Source organism: Pogona vitticeps, chromosome 4 (genome assembly GCF_051106095.1).
Source record: "Pogona vitticeps strain Pit_001003342236 chromosome 4, PviZW2.1, whole genome shotgun sequence".
Taxonomy (NCBI): Eukaryota; Metazoa; Chordata; class Lepidosauria; order Squamata; family Agamidae; genus Pogona; species Pogona vitticeps.
In genome coordinates this window covers 143930361-143949098 of record NC_135786.1, presented here as the reverse complement: position 1 = coordinate 143949098, position 18738 = coordinate 143930361, and the positions used below count along the sequence as shown (strand labels likewise).

General features: G+C 39.0%; 1 protein-coding gene across 1 annotated transcript in view; it reads left to right on the top strand.

The window, feature by feature from the left end:
• MYO10 (myosin X) overlaps positions 1–18738 on the top strand; it is a 145528-nt gene that overhangs the window by 68423 nt on the left and 58367 nt on the right. The window contains 10 exon segments of the mRNA XM_078391709.1: positions 662–791; positions 1181–1299; positions 2938–3084; positions 3216–3316; positions 3535–3601; positions 5227–5319; positions 6631–6699; positions 6896–6978; positions 9556–9664; positions 10027–10107. Coding sequence (XP_078247835.1) covers positions 662–791; positions 1181–1299; positions 2938–3084; positions 3216–3316; positions 3535–3601; positions 5227–5319; positions 6631–6699; positions 6896–6978; positions 9556–9664; positions 10027–10107 — 999 coding nt within the window.

Here is an 18738-nt window from a genome sequence, read left to right as displayed (position 1 = left end):
TCAATAGCAGAGAATCTGAAAGCAAGAGAGAGAGAGAGAGAGAGAGAGAGAGAGAGAGAGAGAGAGAGAGAGAGAGAGAGAGAGAGAGGAGGGGCAATGCTGAGGAGCATTGGTTCTGGGCTCCAGTTGACTTTTTCTGTGATGGCTCAATGGCCCTCCTTACATTCCAACAACCTTGCTTTATAAATAAATAACACATGCCTCAAATAATTTTGAGATACTAATCACTTTGTTGCTGAGGCTGCCAGAAGCAAGGACTTAGTCCTGTAAACAACCAACTGTAACCACAGCAGTACTGAGAGACCGTTTGTGCCATAATCAGAATTACATGGTAAAAGCTCCCCCACCCCACTCTTGTTCTTCTCTTCCTCTAAATCTTCTTCATCTGCCCAGCCACCTCTAATGTGACTGGCAAGAAATAAGGTCAGGCTACAGGCCGCTAATGCCATGCCTTTCCAGTCTACTAGACTGGAAAACTAGTAGGTTATCCCCTTACACTCCCAATCTGTTAAAATCACAACTACCTGTATGAGAACAGATATTATCGTCCTGACAACAGGAGATAGCCCTGGAGAGATTGGAAGGTCTCTTTGCACAGCTAGAAATGATTGATTGTGTAAAACAGCTGAAAGCCTGAATCATAATGTGTGTTTGCTTCCAGATGGCAATGGAAGTGATGCAGTTTACCACTGAAGAAGTGCGAGATGTTCTCCGGCTGCTTGCTGGCATTTTGCACCTTGGCAACATTGAATTTATTACTGCTGGAGGAGCACAGGTGTCCTTCAAAACAGGTGAAAAGGATGACTACTTCCTGTGTATAATATTAATTTATTAATTTATTAGGAACATCTCTCTCTTACTTTTCTGGTTCAAAATAAGACAATTTGCACAGTAGATTTAAATGCAACAGTTGCATTCTTCTTCAAGCCCCAAATCTACTTTGGTATTTATTGACTTAGAAAATAAATCCGGATCATAAGCTTTAATATAGTGTTGAGTAAAAAAAAAATCAGTTATCCAAAGGGAAATGAACATTTCTGTGTGATTCAGTTATCTATAGGTAATCATTTCTACAAAGTTAGTTGTAGGTTTTATCTGTCATCCCAAGTGATATTGCTGTACTTGCCAGTATCTGTTTCTATTGCTTTATTTTATTTATCATCTCTAATTTTTACACTAGCTCTGGGTAGATCCGCAGAGTTACTTGGGCTGGACTCAACGCAATTAACTGAAGCATTGACACAGAGGTCAATGATACTCAGGGGAGAAGAAATTTTAACACCTCTCAGTGTACAACAGGTAAACTGTGGTTTATTTTGAACATATTCAGTAGCTGTGTCATCTGTAGATGTCTGAAGGTACTTGGCTTCATCATTGTGCTACAGCTTTCTGACCTGTAGAAGGCTTTGTGAATACTGGAAACCCAATATGACCAGAGAAGCCAGTGCCCCCCCTTCTTAATTTTTTTATTTTTTTAAATTTTATTTTAATTTTTAATTTTTATTTTTTTTTTAATTTTTTTGCTTTGGGGTATAGGCTCTACTTAAGAGATCCCTAGAATAACATGGCTCACATCACTAAACAAATTGACTTACAGTGTCTCCTTAATGTGGCCTATGAGGTTAGTGATCATTCAGCTAACAATGTAAGGAAGTGAACCCAAAAAGTGTTGAGACACCAGCATAGTTACTAGAATGCTAAAATACTTGAAGTAATTTTCAAAGAAAGAGTCATATTAGTCTATGTAAACATATCAGACAAAAAACTTAATAAATTAAGAGAGAGAGAGAGAGACAGAGACAGAAACATTGAGACATTTTAATGACTCATATATTAATGTGAGCTTTCATGGATCAAAGCCAATTCCTCAGACATAAGAGCGAAACTATGTAATGTCATATTTATTTTGCTTGATATATATGAAGTGAGGTTTCAGTTCAGTGTTGGAAATAGGCTGGTGGCCAAAAGAGCAGAGATCCGCATGCATCTGTGGGGAAATACAACTCTGTCATGTATGGAAGAAGGTTATTCTCCTCATGGGAGAAATAGAAGTATACCGTATTTTTCTGTGTATGCTATGTTACTTTTTCCTAAAGTCATTACAGTAAAAATTGAGGACCATCTTATACACGGAAGTAAGCTGAGAACACTGAGAGAACAAAAGGGCCCATACTTTGGATATGTAAACAGGCTTGTTTAAATAATGAGGCTTAGCTTCTTAGAGTCAGGAGGCTTCGCTTCTTCCAATCACGAGCCATATGGAACTGATGTCAGCTGATGCTGAACAAACCAATTGGAACACACTTCATTCAAGGTGGAGCTTCAACAGGGACTCAAAATGTCCGAGCCTTCTGAGCCCAGAGGCTGAATCCTCAAAGCTAGGTTTTCTTAACTGGGGGGTTAGAAAAGTGTGTGGGGGGGAGGTTCTTATAAACAGAAAAATATGGTACATTTTCCCTTTTTTTGAAGGAGCCTTGAAATTGTTGAATGTAATGTCAGAGGTGTTTATTTATACAGTAAGATAGTTCTAAATCGGAAGAGGAAAAGGCACTTCCCATCTTATTGAAAACCGTGTTCTATTTTACATGGCTTTCCAGATAATTCTTTTGTATTAGCCATCAATCCTGGCTTTAAATGTTCATGGTATTAGTTCATCTTCTGATTTCTGTTATGCCTCTACATTTCTATATAGAGTTTAGTGAACTACAACAAGATACTTCCAAGTTCATGTTGAAAGAACACATTGTTTTAGCACTACATTTGAAAGGAGATGGCAGTCTGTTTTGTGGAAGGCAGTGAAACATGAATATGTGTGTACATATAATGATATGCTTGTCATGCTCTGTGCCTTGTACTTTCTTTTTTAATTGCAGGAAAGTCACTGTGTCAGAAATCTGTTTCATGGTGAAAACTTATCTCTGTATTACTTTTCAACAGGCAATAGATAGCAGAGATTCAGTAGCTATGGCACTTTATTCCCAATGTTTTACCTGGATTATTAAAAAAATAAACAGCCGAATAAAAGGCAAAGATGACTTCAAGTCCATTGGAATTTTAGACATCTTTGGGTTTGAGAATTTTGAGGTATGTTCTAAACATTTTGTTCATTTCACATGTTTCCATGTATTAAAATTTATCAGCTTACTCCTGTGTGATTTAGAATTGTCTGTTTCTAAGCGAGTTATTTTTCCTGTTTGTCTCTTTTATTTCTCTAGGTTAATCGTTTTGAGCAGTTCAATATTAACTATGCAAATGAAAAACTTCAGGAATATTTCAACAAGCACATTTTTTCCTTGGAGCAGTTGGAGTACAGCAGGTAAGACCTGCAAAAGGTCTTCCCCACTCCCTGGCATAGATGTTAAAAAGTGGAGACATTTGTTTGTTTTCAGTGTTGATGTTAAATGTCATGTAAGACATTTTAGAGCACCGTAAGCTTCATTTTTATCATTATTTTCAGATAACTTTTCTAGAGGTCAAGATATTAGTATCTGCTTTTACTAACCATAATAAATTTTGTCTCTTTGGTTCTATTAGAGAAGGACTTCTGTGGGAAGACATCGATTGGATAGATAATGGGGAGTGTTTAGATCTTATTGAAAAGGTAATATATATGTGATTCTGCATGGTGCACAATATTTATGCAGGAATCAGTGGTTTGAAAAAACATTGTACTTGAATAACACCCCAGTTACCTCCTGGATAATAATGTCAATAAGCAGTAATCAAATTTGTAGTTTAAATAAGGCTGTATTCGGGCTGAAACTGAGGAATTCATGTGCGCAAACCATGACCAAGTTATTTGTATTAGATATTATCAAAAATAATTATGAAGTAAGGTGTAAATGATTCATCTTATCATAGCTGGATGCCCTAGCTAACATAAGTAGATTGCATGTGCAGGCATAACCAAGCTGTACAGATCATTTTTCAGCAGTTAACTAAATCTTATGGATTACTCATGTTATAAATTCCAGCCATCTCCAGTTTTAGAAAACAAAACTGCAGTACTGTACTGGGAGGAGCAAGTTATCATGAATGAAACAGTTGATGTCAATAAGCTGGGTATTATACTATTCAGTGTGCAAGAAAGAAGATAATAATTTTAAAAAGTTGGAATTCTATGAACAAGCAACCTCAAAAGTACAGAAAGTTCAAAAATTGCAAAGTACCACATATTAAGGCAAGAAATTAAAAGAATATGGAAACAAAGTCATCCTCTTTCCCATAATGATTTCAGCACCCAGAGTTATTCCAAAATCTTTGGTTACCAATATAATACAATAGTTGCTAATTTGCTTTGTGAAATTCAAACAATGATTTTACTAACAGTCTGTCTTAGCTAGAAATTTTTAGGGCTTGACTCCTGAGTTTTAGATTTGACCCTTGAATCCTCCCCCTGTGTCAGCAGTACTGAGAAATTAGACATATGTTTATGATTATGATGATGTGAGAGCCGTGTGTATTTTGCATGCTACAGGAATTGCGAAGTCAAAACTAACTCATAAAAAATTGTGATTTGTTCATGTCATAACTGTCAACTTCAGACATCCAAGTAGTTCTTGTCTTGCCTTTTGTTGCCACAAAAGAACGTATTTCTGCATCAGTGTTATCTTCTTCCCAGTGCATTGTAACTTAAGGTTGCCTGAACAATCACAATCAGACAGCATTCACAGCCTACACTGAGACTGCTGCTTGCCTGTTCATATTCTTTTAGCTCTTGCCCATCAACAAGTGAGGTCTGTCACTTAATTATAATCTGCCCTGTGATTTTATTTCTTCCAGTGCCATTGTAGCTGATTTCAAGATGCTGTTCTCCCTATGCTTCCCCCTACCCTTCGTTTTTAAATAGATATTTTAAATTAATATTTGACTTTAAGCAAATTCTATTCAGGTTCAATCCCTTTACAGTGTACAGCCCATCCAGAATGCCAAGGTCTCTTCTCATTCAGCATGTGCTGTTTGTTTCAAAAAGATTGTCTGTACCGAAAGTATACAAGCAGCAGCCTGATTTGGTGGAACTGCCAGAGTAGGTTGATGCATTTCTAGCAGATGTGGAGCTGTTGCTAAAAATGGCTACATACAGATGCTTCCAAGAACTGTGTGACATGACATGTTCAGACAGACACGCATGCGCGTGCACACATGCACATGCACAAAAAAGAGGCAGTACCAAACAATTCATGCTTCCTTAATGTTGTTTTATTTTCTTGTGCCTTAATTGTCTAGAAACTTGGTTTATTAGCACTTATCAATGAAGAAAGCCATTTCCCTCAAGCTACTGACAGCACCCTGTTGGCAAAGTTACACATTCAGCATGCTGTAAGTAATACTGTTGTCTTTTGTTTATGGGTAGAGGAGAATTTTGTTTTGTCAACTTTTTTAAGTGAACTTACATAATTTACTGGTTATCCACTATTTAGATTGTAACATAGGTATGTATAAGTTTGTGCATTTTTTCGTACTTTGCAATGCAGTTGTCAATTTTTTAAAAATGAATGCAATAATGTATATATTAGAATGTATCTTATTCATGATGTTGTTGTCTTTAAAAAACTGTGATTTCATCGGTATGGATAGGCTGTCTACCAATGCAGATAATATCTATTTCAGATAGTTGTGTTAATAGTTGCTGTGGACTATCAAGACGGCATTGATCCATTCTGTCTTGATATCCCTTCTAAATTGCACTGAGGAGCTGTTACTTTGAACATGCATGAAAGGGAAAAGTTATAAAACGGCTCAATGTTGTTGTTTTCAATGTAGTTTTACAAACTAGTTTTAAGATGTGAGCAAACTGTTATTTGTATATATTTTATACTTACTATTATTTAAACTGGTATTACTACATCATAATTAGGTATTATCATGTAATTTTTAGTCTTTTACAGAGCCCTTTCCTGTAAGTATCACTGTTGCTCTGGTGAATTTGTCACCTGGTTACCAGCATTCTGGTGATGAGCCTTTCTGTTCTTTCTGTTCTTGTCTATGAGTCCAGCCCAGGTTGTAGCAAAAATTAGGAATCCATTCAAACTTGAGAGGGAAAGAAAAAGATCCAACTAAGAGAGAGGCACAGAGCCAGGCAGAAAGGCAACACAGGATGAAGAGGTCCAGGACCTCACCCCCCCCCCCCCGAGGAATGAGTGCAACAAAGAAAGAACACTCCCAACCCTGGCTTTTTTTACAGCTTCAAAATTCCCACTCCTCATTCCTGGATATTCTGATTGGCTGCTGACAGCAGCCCTCCTGTCTCTATTGGATGAAAAACATCCTAGGCAATTTGACAGCCAAATAGTGAAGGAAAGGTTACATGAAAGAGGAAAACATGAAAAAATGAATTGTTCATGTGTCTCTTTCTTTAGTATGAATCATATGTGATTAAAGACTCTTGGGGTGCAATATGTGTGTGTATGTGACCATGAAAAACCCATCCTTAGGATGGTGGAGCACCTGTGATAAAAGACTGCTTATCCATTGTGTTTCAAAGCAATGCTTAAATGAGAAAAGTTTAACTACTCCTTGTTAAGTGTAGTTGGCTTTTTTCTGAAACTGATTTTCCAGTGAGTTCTGCAAAGCAATACACCAAATTTGCAACCTTAAAAAGATTTTCTTTTTATTTCCCTATGTAAACAGAACAATCCTTTTTATGTGAAACCAAGAGTTGCTGTCCACAACTTTGGAGTGAAACACTACGCTGGGGAGGTAATTTTGCTTTTCTGTATTTACTGAAATTCTTCCCAAATACTGTTTCAGCAACAGTTCAGTTTTGCCCTTCAGCTGCTTACAAATTGACAGAAGCATTCAGCTTCTCCTCTGCTCTTTACAGCAATACTTCTGACTTGCTGTTAATAAGAGGGCTTTTTAAAAACTAGACTCTGCTTTGACTATTTCCCAATAGGTCCAGTATGATGTCAGAGGAATCTTGGAGAAAAACAGGGACACTTTCAGAGACGACCTCTTGAACCTCTTACGGGAAAGCAGGTATCTCACTATTTCATGGGGAACTTGGTCATGTAAGATGCCAGAATTAGGAGGTGCCAGGCATTATGTGCACAAAGTAGCTCTGTGGCCTGCAGTTTTAAGCAGAAACCCCCCCCCCCGTCTGTATATTCTGATACATTGGGGAATGCTGTGTTTACTGTGAAGCACCAGAAGGTTATGTGGATCTGTCACAGTGCTGCAGTCTGGTACAGTGGTGCCTCGCATAGCGACGATAATCGGTGCAGCAAAAATCGCTGCAAAGCGATCTCATCGCTATGCAATATTAAAAAGCCCATAGGAGTGCATTGAAACCCCTTCAATGCGTCCCTATGGGCTTCAGACTCACCTTTAAGCGAAAATCCTCCATACGGCGGCCATTTTTGCTGCCTGGTAAGTGAGGAATCTGTCCCAGAAAACAGTGGGCGGCCATTTTTTTTACCCTGCGGCCATTTTGGAACCGCCGATCAGCTGTTAAAAATCATCGCTTTGAGATGAGCGGTAAGCGAAACAGGGTACCGATCATCGCAAAACGATTTTTCCCCATAGGGAACATCGCAAAGCGATCGCAAAAGCAATCGCAAAAAGTTAATCGCTATGCAATTTTGTCGTTAAACAGGGCACCCATTAAGCGATGCACCACTGTATAGTGTTGTATTTTACTTGATCAGGTAGAGTGCCAGTTTGTTGCCTGTCCTAAACTGTGGAATGGTAGTAGCTCTGTGACTGGTATGACCATCTATTCATGTTGGGAATCTGTGCTGAAGGTCAGTGGGACAGGCTTCTTTGTCCCCGGATTCTCCTTAATGTGAGCAAACTCTCTTAAAGTGACTGTGTGAGCTCACAGGCTGTGACATGCTTAGCAGATGGGAGAGGCAACACACAAGTCGTTTTGCCTTGGGGAAGCAAGTAACCTGACTTCTGTGGAGACTGAAAGAGCTCTTTCTTAACTATAAAGTGATCAAGGTTGAGGAATTCCAAGTGCAATGTTGTGTAATTACAGTCCAAACAAATTACAGACCTAGAACAAGTTGATAATCAGTTTCCATTTATTGGGGAATGTGTAAACTTAAAATGTCTGCATTTTTTTACAGAATGCTTTGTAAAAGTTCATCAGGTAGAATCTGAATGTCTTGTGTTCCAGCAGTAATACTTAACTATAAACAGTATTCAGTAGAAAGAACCAGAAACAAGAGGATCCCCCCCCTCAAAAAAAAACCTTGGCAGATTGTTCGTATTGCTTACAAATAGCGGTCCGCTCAGGACCCAAAAGCAGAGATATTTGAATGTCATGTGTCTTTTTTGTGCTGAAGTAGCTTCTGGAAGGACAGACAAATGTCACAACAATTTAAAAAAGCAAAACTCATAAAGAATCCACTCAATCTGTATCTTACATAATTTGAATATTTTGCAGTAATATTAATTCATAACATAGAACAGTCACGAATGAAGCTGTTGGTGCCTAAGACGGCTGCATTTATTTGTCTTGTATTGGAAATAAACAAATCCTTAGTAATGGTATTAGAAACTATCATATGCAATTTAAACTTTTTTAAAAACATCTTTCATTCTCTCCCCCAAATCTGAGTGACATCTCTAATAAAGGGCTGGGCACCTTCCACCAAACTGTCAGTCCTCTCCCTAGCCACTATGGGTCATGCTTCTCTCTCTTGCCACTGCATGTTGCTGAAATTATTTTGGCAGAAGGAAATAAGTCCCCCATACACACACACACTTCAAAACAAGATGTGCAGAAAGTGTTCACAGGCTGTGCTTAGTCTTCCAGAAATGTGATTTTTGTGTTATACTGTTTCTACCATGGTATCTCCCATTTATTTATTTAAAGACATAATCCCATCCTGAGTGCTGCTCCTGCTCTAGAAGAGCAGGATATAGAATTCCTACAATAAATAAATGTTATGTTATGTGCCGTTAGCTTGGAACCAGGTTATAATGAACCTAACAGGGTGTTCCAGGTAACAGAAATATTTTAATTAATGGTTTTACCAGTATCACACCTCCATTTTCCATGGCTGAGTGGGTATTCAAGCCTATGTCTCGTGAGTTATAGACCGTCACTTTTCCACAGCACCGCACTGGGCAGCATCCCAATAAATAAATACAAACGCATAAACCACCTGCCTACATGTTGACTTACGTTCATTCTTAAAATGAACTAAGAGCAGAGTGTGTGAGATTATCCTGTTTTATCATCACAGTAACCCAGTGAGATAGTTTGAGAGAAAATGGCTGGCCTAACATCGACCAGTATCTTTCATGGTTCAATGGGAATTTGAAGCCAGTTTTCCTTGGCCCAGATTCTACTTTCTGTTCCATAAATCACATGGGTACTCATATAATCACACAAATAACACTCTCTGTAAGGATATGATAATTCAGCACCCTTTTTCCCCCTGAGAAAATTATTGTAATGGTTACAGCTTGACGGTTTGCTGATCATCACAGTTTTCGATTGGCAACTACATTGAAAAGCATTGAAAACAAACTACAAGCACATCTCTCAAGGTGTGTCTCCTGTAGAGCCTTTGTGTTCACGTTAGTTTTAATTTGTTTTTTTAGCCTCGATTTCATATATGACCTCTTTGAACACATTTCAAGCCGCAGCAGTCAAGACACTTTGAAATGTGGGAGCAAACATCGGAGACCCACAGTCAGCCTACAGTTCAAGGTTAGTTCCTTTGTCCAATTATCTTTTCTAGACTTATGTTCTGGGACTGCTTAGCATTTTAGATCCAATATCAAAGTTTTGAACATGGATATAATTGCTTTTGAGAAATAATTTTATTGTTGGGAGGAGGTGGCTTGATTTCCAGCCCTCTAAAAAATAAGTATTGAGTCTGTTCTAAGACTTTTTTGAATTGGCCTTGCATCTTATTTCAAAAATAACTTGCTATCAGACATGCCCTGTAGGAAAAGTACGTTGGCATATGTTGCAGATCTTGCCACTAGGTGCTGCTACAGTGACTACTAACAGTGATTTACAGCATGAGTTACAAGTTTTATTTTCCTTTTTTTCCCCTCCTGTTTTAGGATTCACTGCATTCCTTAATGGCAACACTAAGCACCTCTAACCCTTTCTTTGTTCGCTGTATCAAGCCAAATATGCAGAAGGTAAGATTTAAGAGTGTTTTTTGCTTTGCCTCGTTTTGCCACAGGTCTAGAGACTGATAGCCTGCTTCTACTGGACATGTCTTTTCATGCTCATTGCTATCTTTGGAACTGTAGTAGAAAAGTTCTGGTCTTACTATTTAAAACAGTAAATAATTTTACAGATCAGCAACTTTCAGGCATCTAATCCCTTATGACACAGTTTTAATGAAATCTTGTACTGTATTAAAGAACTTACAAAAGAGCAGCAGGAAAAGCTTTTTGTTTACTGCTTGTTGATTTTGCAAGACAGACCCTTTCAGGGTGCAATGCTGTATGGGGCTGGTCCTGAGGTGGACAAGATGCTTCACTCCCACCCATATACTGAGGCTGCGAAGGCTGGCAGTTGAATCCTGCCTCAAATATTGGCAAAGGGGTATGATCCTCCATCACATCTGAGGGCAACATCTTGTGGAGTGCAGAACAGGCTGTGTGACACATATAGTTTTGCCTCCCAGAAAGGAGAATGAATTAGGCAACCAGCTGGCTGATATCCTTTGATTTGTAATCCTGCATTGTGCAGAGGGTTAGACTCGACCGGCCTTTTAGGCCCCTTCCAATGTCATGATTCTAGGGATTTAGGCAAAAGAATTGCAGACAGACAACTATCTGATGCCACTCTACCTAATGATAGGGCTAGCCCTGAACCTATCAATAGTTAACTTACCAGTAAATCCCATAAGACTTACCGTCAGATACGTGCATTTATTATTGCAGCTCTAAGGTAGTAAGCAGTCAGCTCTTCATGGTTATTAAAATAGGCTTTTAACAAGCCACTTTCTGATAACTACTCTTTCATTTGTTAGCTGTTGATTTTCTAGCTGAGGACCCCCTTGATAAGTTTCTGGAAACCTCCAAATGCCCTTCAATGCAGTACGAAAACCACAGGCTTGGATTCCGATATGGTATTTCTAGGGAATGATTCCTTTTCAGAAATTGTATGCCTAAAACAGAAGTGTTTAATATTGGTCATTGATTATGTTCCTTAGATCCAGGTCAGTAAACTGAAGCAAACACTTCTGTGTGGAAACCATTCTGAGTAGAAACAGACTGGAACTTTTGCTATCGATTGTTCTTGTTATCTTAGTTTGTGCAAATACTTGTAGTGTCCCCAATTAAGGTCCTTATTGCATTGTAAGGCCAGTATTTACAGTTTTAGAGTATAACATTCTTTTGGTGTAATGTTCATGCTGGCAGAAGCTCCACCACCATGATGTGGGAACACTCAAAGGGAGAAAGAGGGGAAAGAAAAAGGCATTTGGGCAAGGAAATCTTTAAATCCCTCCTGCCACAGTGGTCCTGGGGACTGTCAAAGGCAGGTTATTTGGGGCCATTGTGAAAAGAGAGTATGGTACTGACACAGCCATCTGAGAAGCAGCTACACTGTGTCAGTTGACCTGCAGCACTTCGACAAAAGTCCAGTTGCACACACAACATACAGTTGCAAGTGGAGAAGTAAGACCTAAATCTGTGTTCAAGTATATTTCAGTAATCACCCATCAGTACATCCATCTGTCTCTCATTCTTCATTTTATCAGTACTTTAGGTGTGAAGTCTTACAGTGAGTCTGTCTCTGGTTCACAGGCTGTTTTAGATAAATGAGGCCATTTGGACTCATTACATACGTAAAAATATATGTTTTGCAGGTAGTGAGAGCAGGCTTTGGGTTCACACCTCTCTTAGATGCTTCATGTACAAGTATGGAAGAGTGAGATCTAAATACATTATTGGCACCTTCTCCTCTGCACAGTGCCAGGTGGGATCTGTGTGCCCAAATGCCTACCATGCTCACCCTCCCAGCTTTTAATAGCCAAAAACAAAGCAGCTGTTTTCATACTAAGATTCAGAAACTAAGCCTTTGTTTTCTGTTATATGCATGCTTCCTTTAATAGTATCTGTCCTGTTCTCTTCACAACATGATTCAAAGGGAGGGTTATAAAAACCTTTGTGAAAATTAGTAAACTCAACTGTTAATGCAGACTGCTGGTATTAAAATAGAAACCTTCCCATAGTAATAACAGTTGAAAACAAATTAAATTCTTGATGAGATTAAACCAGTTAGCTGTTCACCTGAAAGGTTTGTGGGAAGGTGCCACTGAAGTCTAATTCTGCCCTTAAAAAAGACGTGTTGGACAAACAGGCTCTAAAAGTTTCCTTTTCCTTCAACTATAATATAATCTTTGATTCTTAAGGGACAAATGTTAGGAAGCAGTATGCCCATGGAGTAATAGGTACCCATCGCTGATATCTCTGTGGTGGTGGATAAATGAGCACGATTTTTTTAACCTAGGGTCAAGTGTACAGTTGTGCAGCTGCTGGGGGAGTAGACACAAGGCTCATGCCTGCATCCCAGCATATTTTTGTTCAGCTGTGAACCAACCCAAAGGATAGAAATAACACATGTTTCTCTGTGTATCGGTCTGTGCCAGATCAAGCTGCCTTGGCCGCAGGAGAAGCTGTCCCTGTGTGCATGGCTTGGCAGAGAGGTGATGACAGGTGCAAAGTTTAATAGAATAGGAATCATGGTGAGATGAACAATTCATGTTAGCTGTACACTGATTCAGAAGGAAATATAGGTAGTGCTCAATTAGAAATAAAATAGTTGTTGTTTAAGTTAACCTGGGTGATTTAATTCTAGGTGTTATGCTTCTTTTTCATATTGGTGTATGTCAAGGTTAAAAAAATGGGGGGGGGGCAGGGAGGAGAAGCTTGAGTAATTGTCTAGACAGGACCTGACTGACTACATTGCTACCCTTGTCTTGCATAACCAGCTTATCAAGTGTATCTGATGACTAGCTTCTAACTTTCAAGACTGGCACCTGAGTTCAGCCAAAGCTTTTATGAGGAACTAGATTCTTACACATGTGAGAGGTCACTCAGGGACAGAGCAAGTAGAAAATATGAGAATCTGGCTCACCTTTCTTCAAAGGAAGTAGTTTAAGCAAGAATCGCGATACGTGCTCAGTACTGCACTGTTCCTGCTTTGTAGTCTTGACATCTGATCAACACTTTAAATTTACTGGAAAAGCTCACTGCCACCCAACAAAAATGTGTTATATCATGTTTTTTTTTTTCCTTTAGAAGGGGTGACAAGTAAACCAAAACCTCAAGAGTGCCATGAGAGTGCTGCCAAGAATAACATTCTCATTGTGGTTGTATCTATGTACAGAATAAGGCTGAATAACTGTTTACTGTCCTGCGACAGTGACCCTGGAGCTCAACCATCCCCATCCCGGCATTCCTTCTCTGGTACATCCATGAGGATAAAAACATGAAGCTTTTGCTACTATTTTAGCTTAACCAGTTTTGTGTTACATCCAAAGTCTCAGCTATAGTGAATCTTAGCTTGTTTGTTGAAACAAGTCACCTTCATAACCCGCAGATTTGAACTAGGACTGTACCGTTTGGGGGAAATGGGATATCAGAAACATTACTTTCTTGGACTACAGTTTTGGCCTAATTCAACCAGACACAAGTGGGGTGGGGGACACATTTTCCTGACTACAATTCTTGGAATTTCCCAGTTAGCCATGCGGGCTGGGAGATTCTGGAGTTGTAGATCAAACAACAATAGCAGCAGCAGCTGCTTTTCTAATCTCTGGTTGAAGCAAACTAGATAGTCTTCAGTCTCTGAAACCACAAAAAGCTGTGGCTAGTCTGAAGTGAAAGCAAGCACTGTTAAATCCCTCTTCACAACTGCAAGAAGAGACAAGTAGAGAAGAGGAGCATGTGAGCTAAAAGCTTACTGTGGCTTATCCTCAGTACTCTAAATCTAAACCACATCTTAGGATAAGGTACAAATGAGACCAGTGAGAGGAATCACCTCCCCGGTGATCATCACATGCATTTCCCCAACCCAGAGACACTGGCATGAAGCAGGAATCAGAGATACCGAACATGATTAACATTACAACTCAGGGTAAGTGATGGATATAGAGGAGTTAGGGCCCCACTTAATGCACAGATGCTATTTGCTACATTTAGGTAGAGTCTTAACACCGGAGGAAGGTTTTTTAATGCTTATAGATAACCTATACAAAAAGGTTGTTTAAAATAATGAAAACACCTTGATAGCCTTTATTAGGGGTTCAGTGAAATTCAGAAGTACATATGAGGAGATAGCCTTTCAGCCTCTGAATTCCGTTGATATAAAAGGGTGGCGTGAGTAGTGCTTTTTAAAAGCTATCTAGAATCCTATTCAGAAACATGGAGCCTGCTGTTTAAAATGACAGAGCTTTCATATGTGCAAAAGGGTAATGAATACCCATTTGTAAGACACTGAAGCAGTACAACTACTTATGCAACAAACCCATGCATGAATAGCAGACATGAAGAGAATACAGGCATTCATGTTCAAGCTGAACTTTATTTTTGTTTTTTAAAAAATGGATGTGCGATATCAAAGAAAAGTAATACTGTGCTCATTGTTTTTAATCTGATAATGTATTGGCATATCATAATATGGTTTCCCTCAGTGGAGCACCCACAGGGTATGTCAAATGAATGGTATGTTTGCCACAAAATATTTCAACAGGCACATCACAAGTTGTGTTTATGCAGGGGAGCTGTCAGTATATGTTCTTCCTCTTGCCTAGTATGGAATATGCTCTCTTAGGCACACTCTTACAGTAGTTGCTACAGAAAGATTCTGCCTGCCTGCCTCTCAGTTTTGTCAATTCCAAACCCACCCCATACATTTCCATAGCAGAGTGGAGATTCTAACCAAGTTCTCCCGAGTCCCAGTCCATAACTATCCACTACACCACACTGGGTTCCTATAATGTAGCAATTTGGTAATTTTAAAAGCATGCCATTTCATTTTGCCCCACCATAATATTTTCTGTCTAGTCCCAGTCATTCCTTTAAGTATAGCTTCTGGGCATGAAATTTCTTTACCTCGCTGGAGTGATGTAAATACTATGCAGAGTCCACCGTAACCATGGGTAAGGCATTTGGAACACAGCCTCTCTCCTGCCATCTGTCCCTCTACACAAGTTCTATAGTGCTAACTTAACCATAGTTAACAGACACATCAGCATGTGTCATAACTACTACATTAGGTGTTAGTGAGTGAGATCCCCTTTAATCAGAATGCAACATTACACTCTGGTTTCAGATCCTCAACTGCATTTAGAGTTAATCATGTCATTCCTCTTAACCATAGAGCAAACTCAGCTTTTAATTGTAGAATACGGGGGGGGGGAGGGAGCATGTATTCCCAAGCAAGAGGTCATCAAACTACTGTTAAACAGATCCAGTCTCTATTACTTATTGATCCTAGAACCCTTGCATGCTCCAGGCCATTCTTGAGACCCCTGCTGTAACTACTGTAACTTCACATATCTGATTAAATGGATAAAGTCTGTGAAAAACGTATACCAGATAAAAATAAATGGATAGCCTTTAAAGTGTCACAAGACTTTTCATCGCTTTTCAGCTCAAGTTTGTTTTTGAAATTGTAGACCAATGTGAATTACACTGGCAATGTTTGCGGGGTAACAGGAAGAAGGGGAAAAATATGTGTGCCCTCCTTTCCCAGTCCAGAGCAAATAATCAAGTGGTGGGGGGACTGTTTTGTCACCACTGAAGAAGCAGTCATCACGTCAGCAGCACATGTAAGGTACTGTGCTATCTTACCAGTGCCAAATTCAGCAAATTATAAAATGTGAACCTCGAACAACTGAAGCAGAAGGATCAGCGAATACCTTGCTTCTGTTTATGGTGTTCACTTATCTGTGTTTCCACAATTTGGTGGGATGCCACTGCTGGACTTCAAGAGAGGAAGCAGGAAATTCTTCTCCATGAGTGTGGCATAATAATCTCACAGATTTTAAGAGAAATACTATGAGTCACTTGAGCAGACCTAGCATCCAATTTACATCAGAAAAGCACTAAATAAACCATGACCCTTTCAAGAAGTAGGTATGTCTTGAAAGCAGTTAGCTTTCATGTGAGTGGAGGAAAGCAGCAGAAAGACTAAGCTACATTTTTGTAGACTGATAAAGTTTTCTGTAGTAAATCTTCAAGTGCAATTATCTAAGCAAGTAATTTGACCTTAATTGAAACCAGTGCTCATGATAATTACACACCAAAGGAATTGTGGAGGGAAGGCATCAATATATCTAATTTTTTAAGAATGAGGTTTTGAAAGTTAATGAATTTGCTACTTGTCATCAGTTGTGATGTGTCTGTGTATTCATATTGTCTACAGCTTTATACAGTACTAGCATTGGCTGCACTTAGCTGTTTAGATTGTTTTTGGACTACACCTTTCAGACACCCCAGCCAGCACGACTGAATGGCAGTGTTTCTATACAGCCCAACCTAAAGTTAAGAACCACTGATTTACAAAGTATAGGGAAAAAAACCCTATATATATATAGTGGCACCCTAAAGATGAACAGATTTATTTCAGTATGAGCTTTTGTGGATTACAAGCCACCTTTAGAGATACAGTTGTTATTTTTGCTGTATACACCAAAACACAAAGGAGTTGATTCTGTTATCCCTTTCAAATGCACTTTGAAAGTGATAAAAGAGTCACTTATACAGAACCCTTTATAAGTTTTGCCTGAAAAAAAAACTTAATTAAAAACTGCAGTGTTTCCTTCAGCTTCACTTTCTATACTAATGTCGTTGATCAGTTCCTGCCATATTCACCATTTCCATGAGATAGTCATATCCTTGAAGACTGTTGGTTTCTGGTCTCCCATGGATAATTTAGTTTGAGAAATATTTTCAAAATATGCATTTTGAACAAAACCAGCGAATTGGGATGATTTGCATGGGACCTCCCCCAAATACCTTTGCAGGCATTGTTATATCCACCATGTTGCAGCAAGAATGGGGTCTATTGGAACCATGGAGATATTGAGGCAGTTAATTTGTTTAAACACTAACAGCAACAAATTTGTTTCCCCATTTCTAAAGTTTAACACCAACAAATTAATTTTCACAGCTGATATTCTAAGCTCTATATATAACAAACAGATGTTGCTTATGTAGCTAATTCTCCACATTTGGGAGGCAGGGTGGAATTTTGACGTCCAAGGTCAGTAAGAAATAATTCAAGAAGTTCTGACATTTGTTGTTTATAATTCCATTACTATTAAACTCTTTATTCTGCTATTCCCCTCAAGAATTCATGATACCTGTATATTATATCCCTGTAATATCCATAGATCTGTCCCTGTTGCTGTCCCTGTAGGATCCCTATGAAGTAGGTTAAGCTAGGAGATCATGACAGAAATAAGCTTGTTCCAGTAGCTGCACAGTAGATATTTGAACTCTGCTGTCTTACTCCTGGGGTATAACCACTGGGCAACATTGGCTTCTTGGATTCTGAGACACTGCTCATGCAAAGTTTTGCTACATTTCCTAAAATCTATCCAGGCATAACAGATGATTGTGATGGAAATGCAAAAGTATGATCAAATTCCTCAGGTATGGCAGAATTCCTCCATCAGCGCATGGCAGTCACTGAGAAGGCCTTACTGTTGCGCTGTGGGTCATTGCACCCCATATTGCACTGGTACTCAACAGAGGGGAGTGATTATATAAAATTTACTCCTATGATGTCGGTTCTCTTCCTGTCCATAGCAAACAGATGACAGTTGGTGTTATTGCCCAGCAGGTTTGCTCAGGTTGGGTAGAGTTAGACAGCATTGTTTGTGGCAATATAATTACTAGAACTCAAAAGAGATATAAATTTGGCTCTGCTTCTTCTGGCATCACCTTCGTTGCCCTGTGGGAAGTGGGAGAGAGTGCCATGGGAAGTGAGAAAAGCCAAGGTTGAAATACTGAAGTAAAGGGTAGCCATTTGGTCAATACAAAATAAAATACAAATGCAAAAATAGATAATATCTTTATGAACAACTAAACATCATCAACAATACATAAGCTTTCATGGATCAAAAGCTTGTGTATTGTATGATGATTTTTTTTAGTGGTCTTTAAAGGTATCGCCCATTTTTGCATTCGTATTTTATTAGGGTTGAAACAGAGCACTTGCCTTTGCAAGGCTCCTCGCTTTCAAGCAAACTCTGTGTTTTAGTGCCTGTATCCTATATCTCCCAGCTGGCAAAAGTAAGTTGCCCCAGAGTTCCAGAATTGTGGCTCAACTTTTTTCCCCTTCATTCTTCTTGTTGACATGGTAACTAGCCTGGGAGATATGTAGGCTCTTGATGAATAGCTGCTAATAAAACTCTACTGGAGGGCAACTTACTCTCCTCCCAGTGAAAAAATGTAGAACTCCTCACTCTGGCCTAGACATTGTTTCATACCATCTTGCTTGTTTTATCTCCTAAGGTCTCTAAAGAATCTGTTGGCTTTAAATGCTGTTTACATTCTCAGCACTTATAAAGAAATATTTGTTCTCATGTATTCCTGGTTAGGGAATATCTAACAGTGGCTGCTGCTCAGCCAACACTGGCTAGGCATGACTTCCTCTGAGTAGCAGCAGGAATGAATTAAAACAAGCCGAGCCAAAGATATCACATGAAAGACTCAGCAAACTGAAGAAAGCCCTGTTCTGTGTGTTAAGGTTTTAGTGCCGCTGTGTGCACATATGTTCAATGGGTGCAGCTGTTGCTGCTA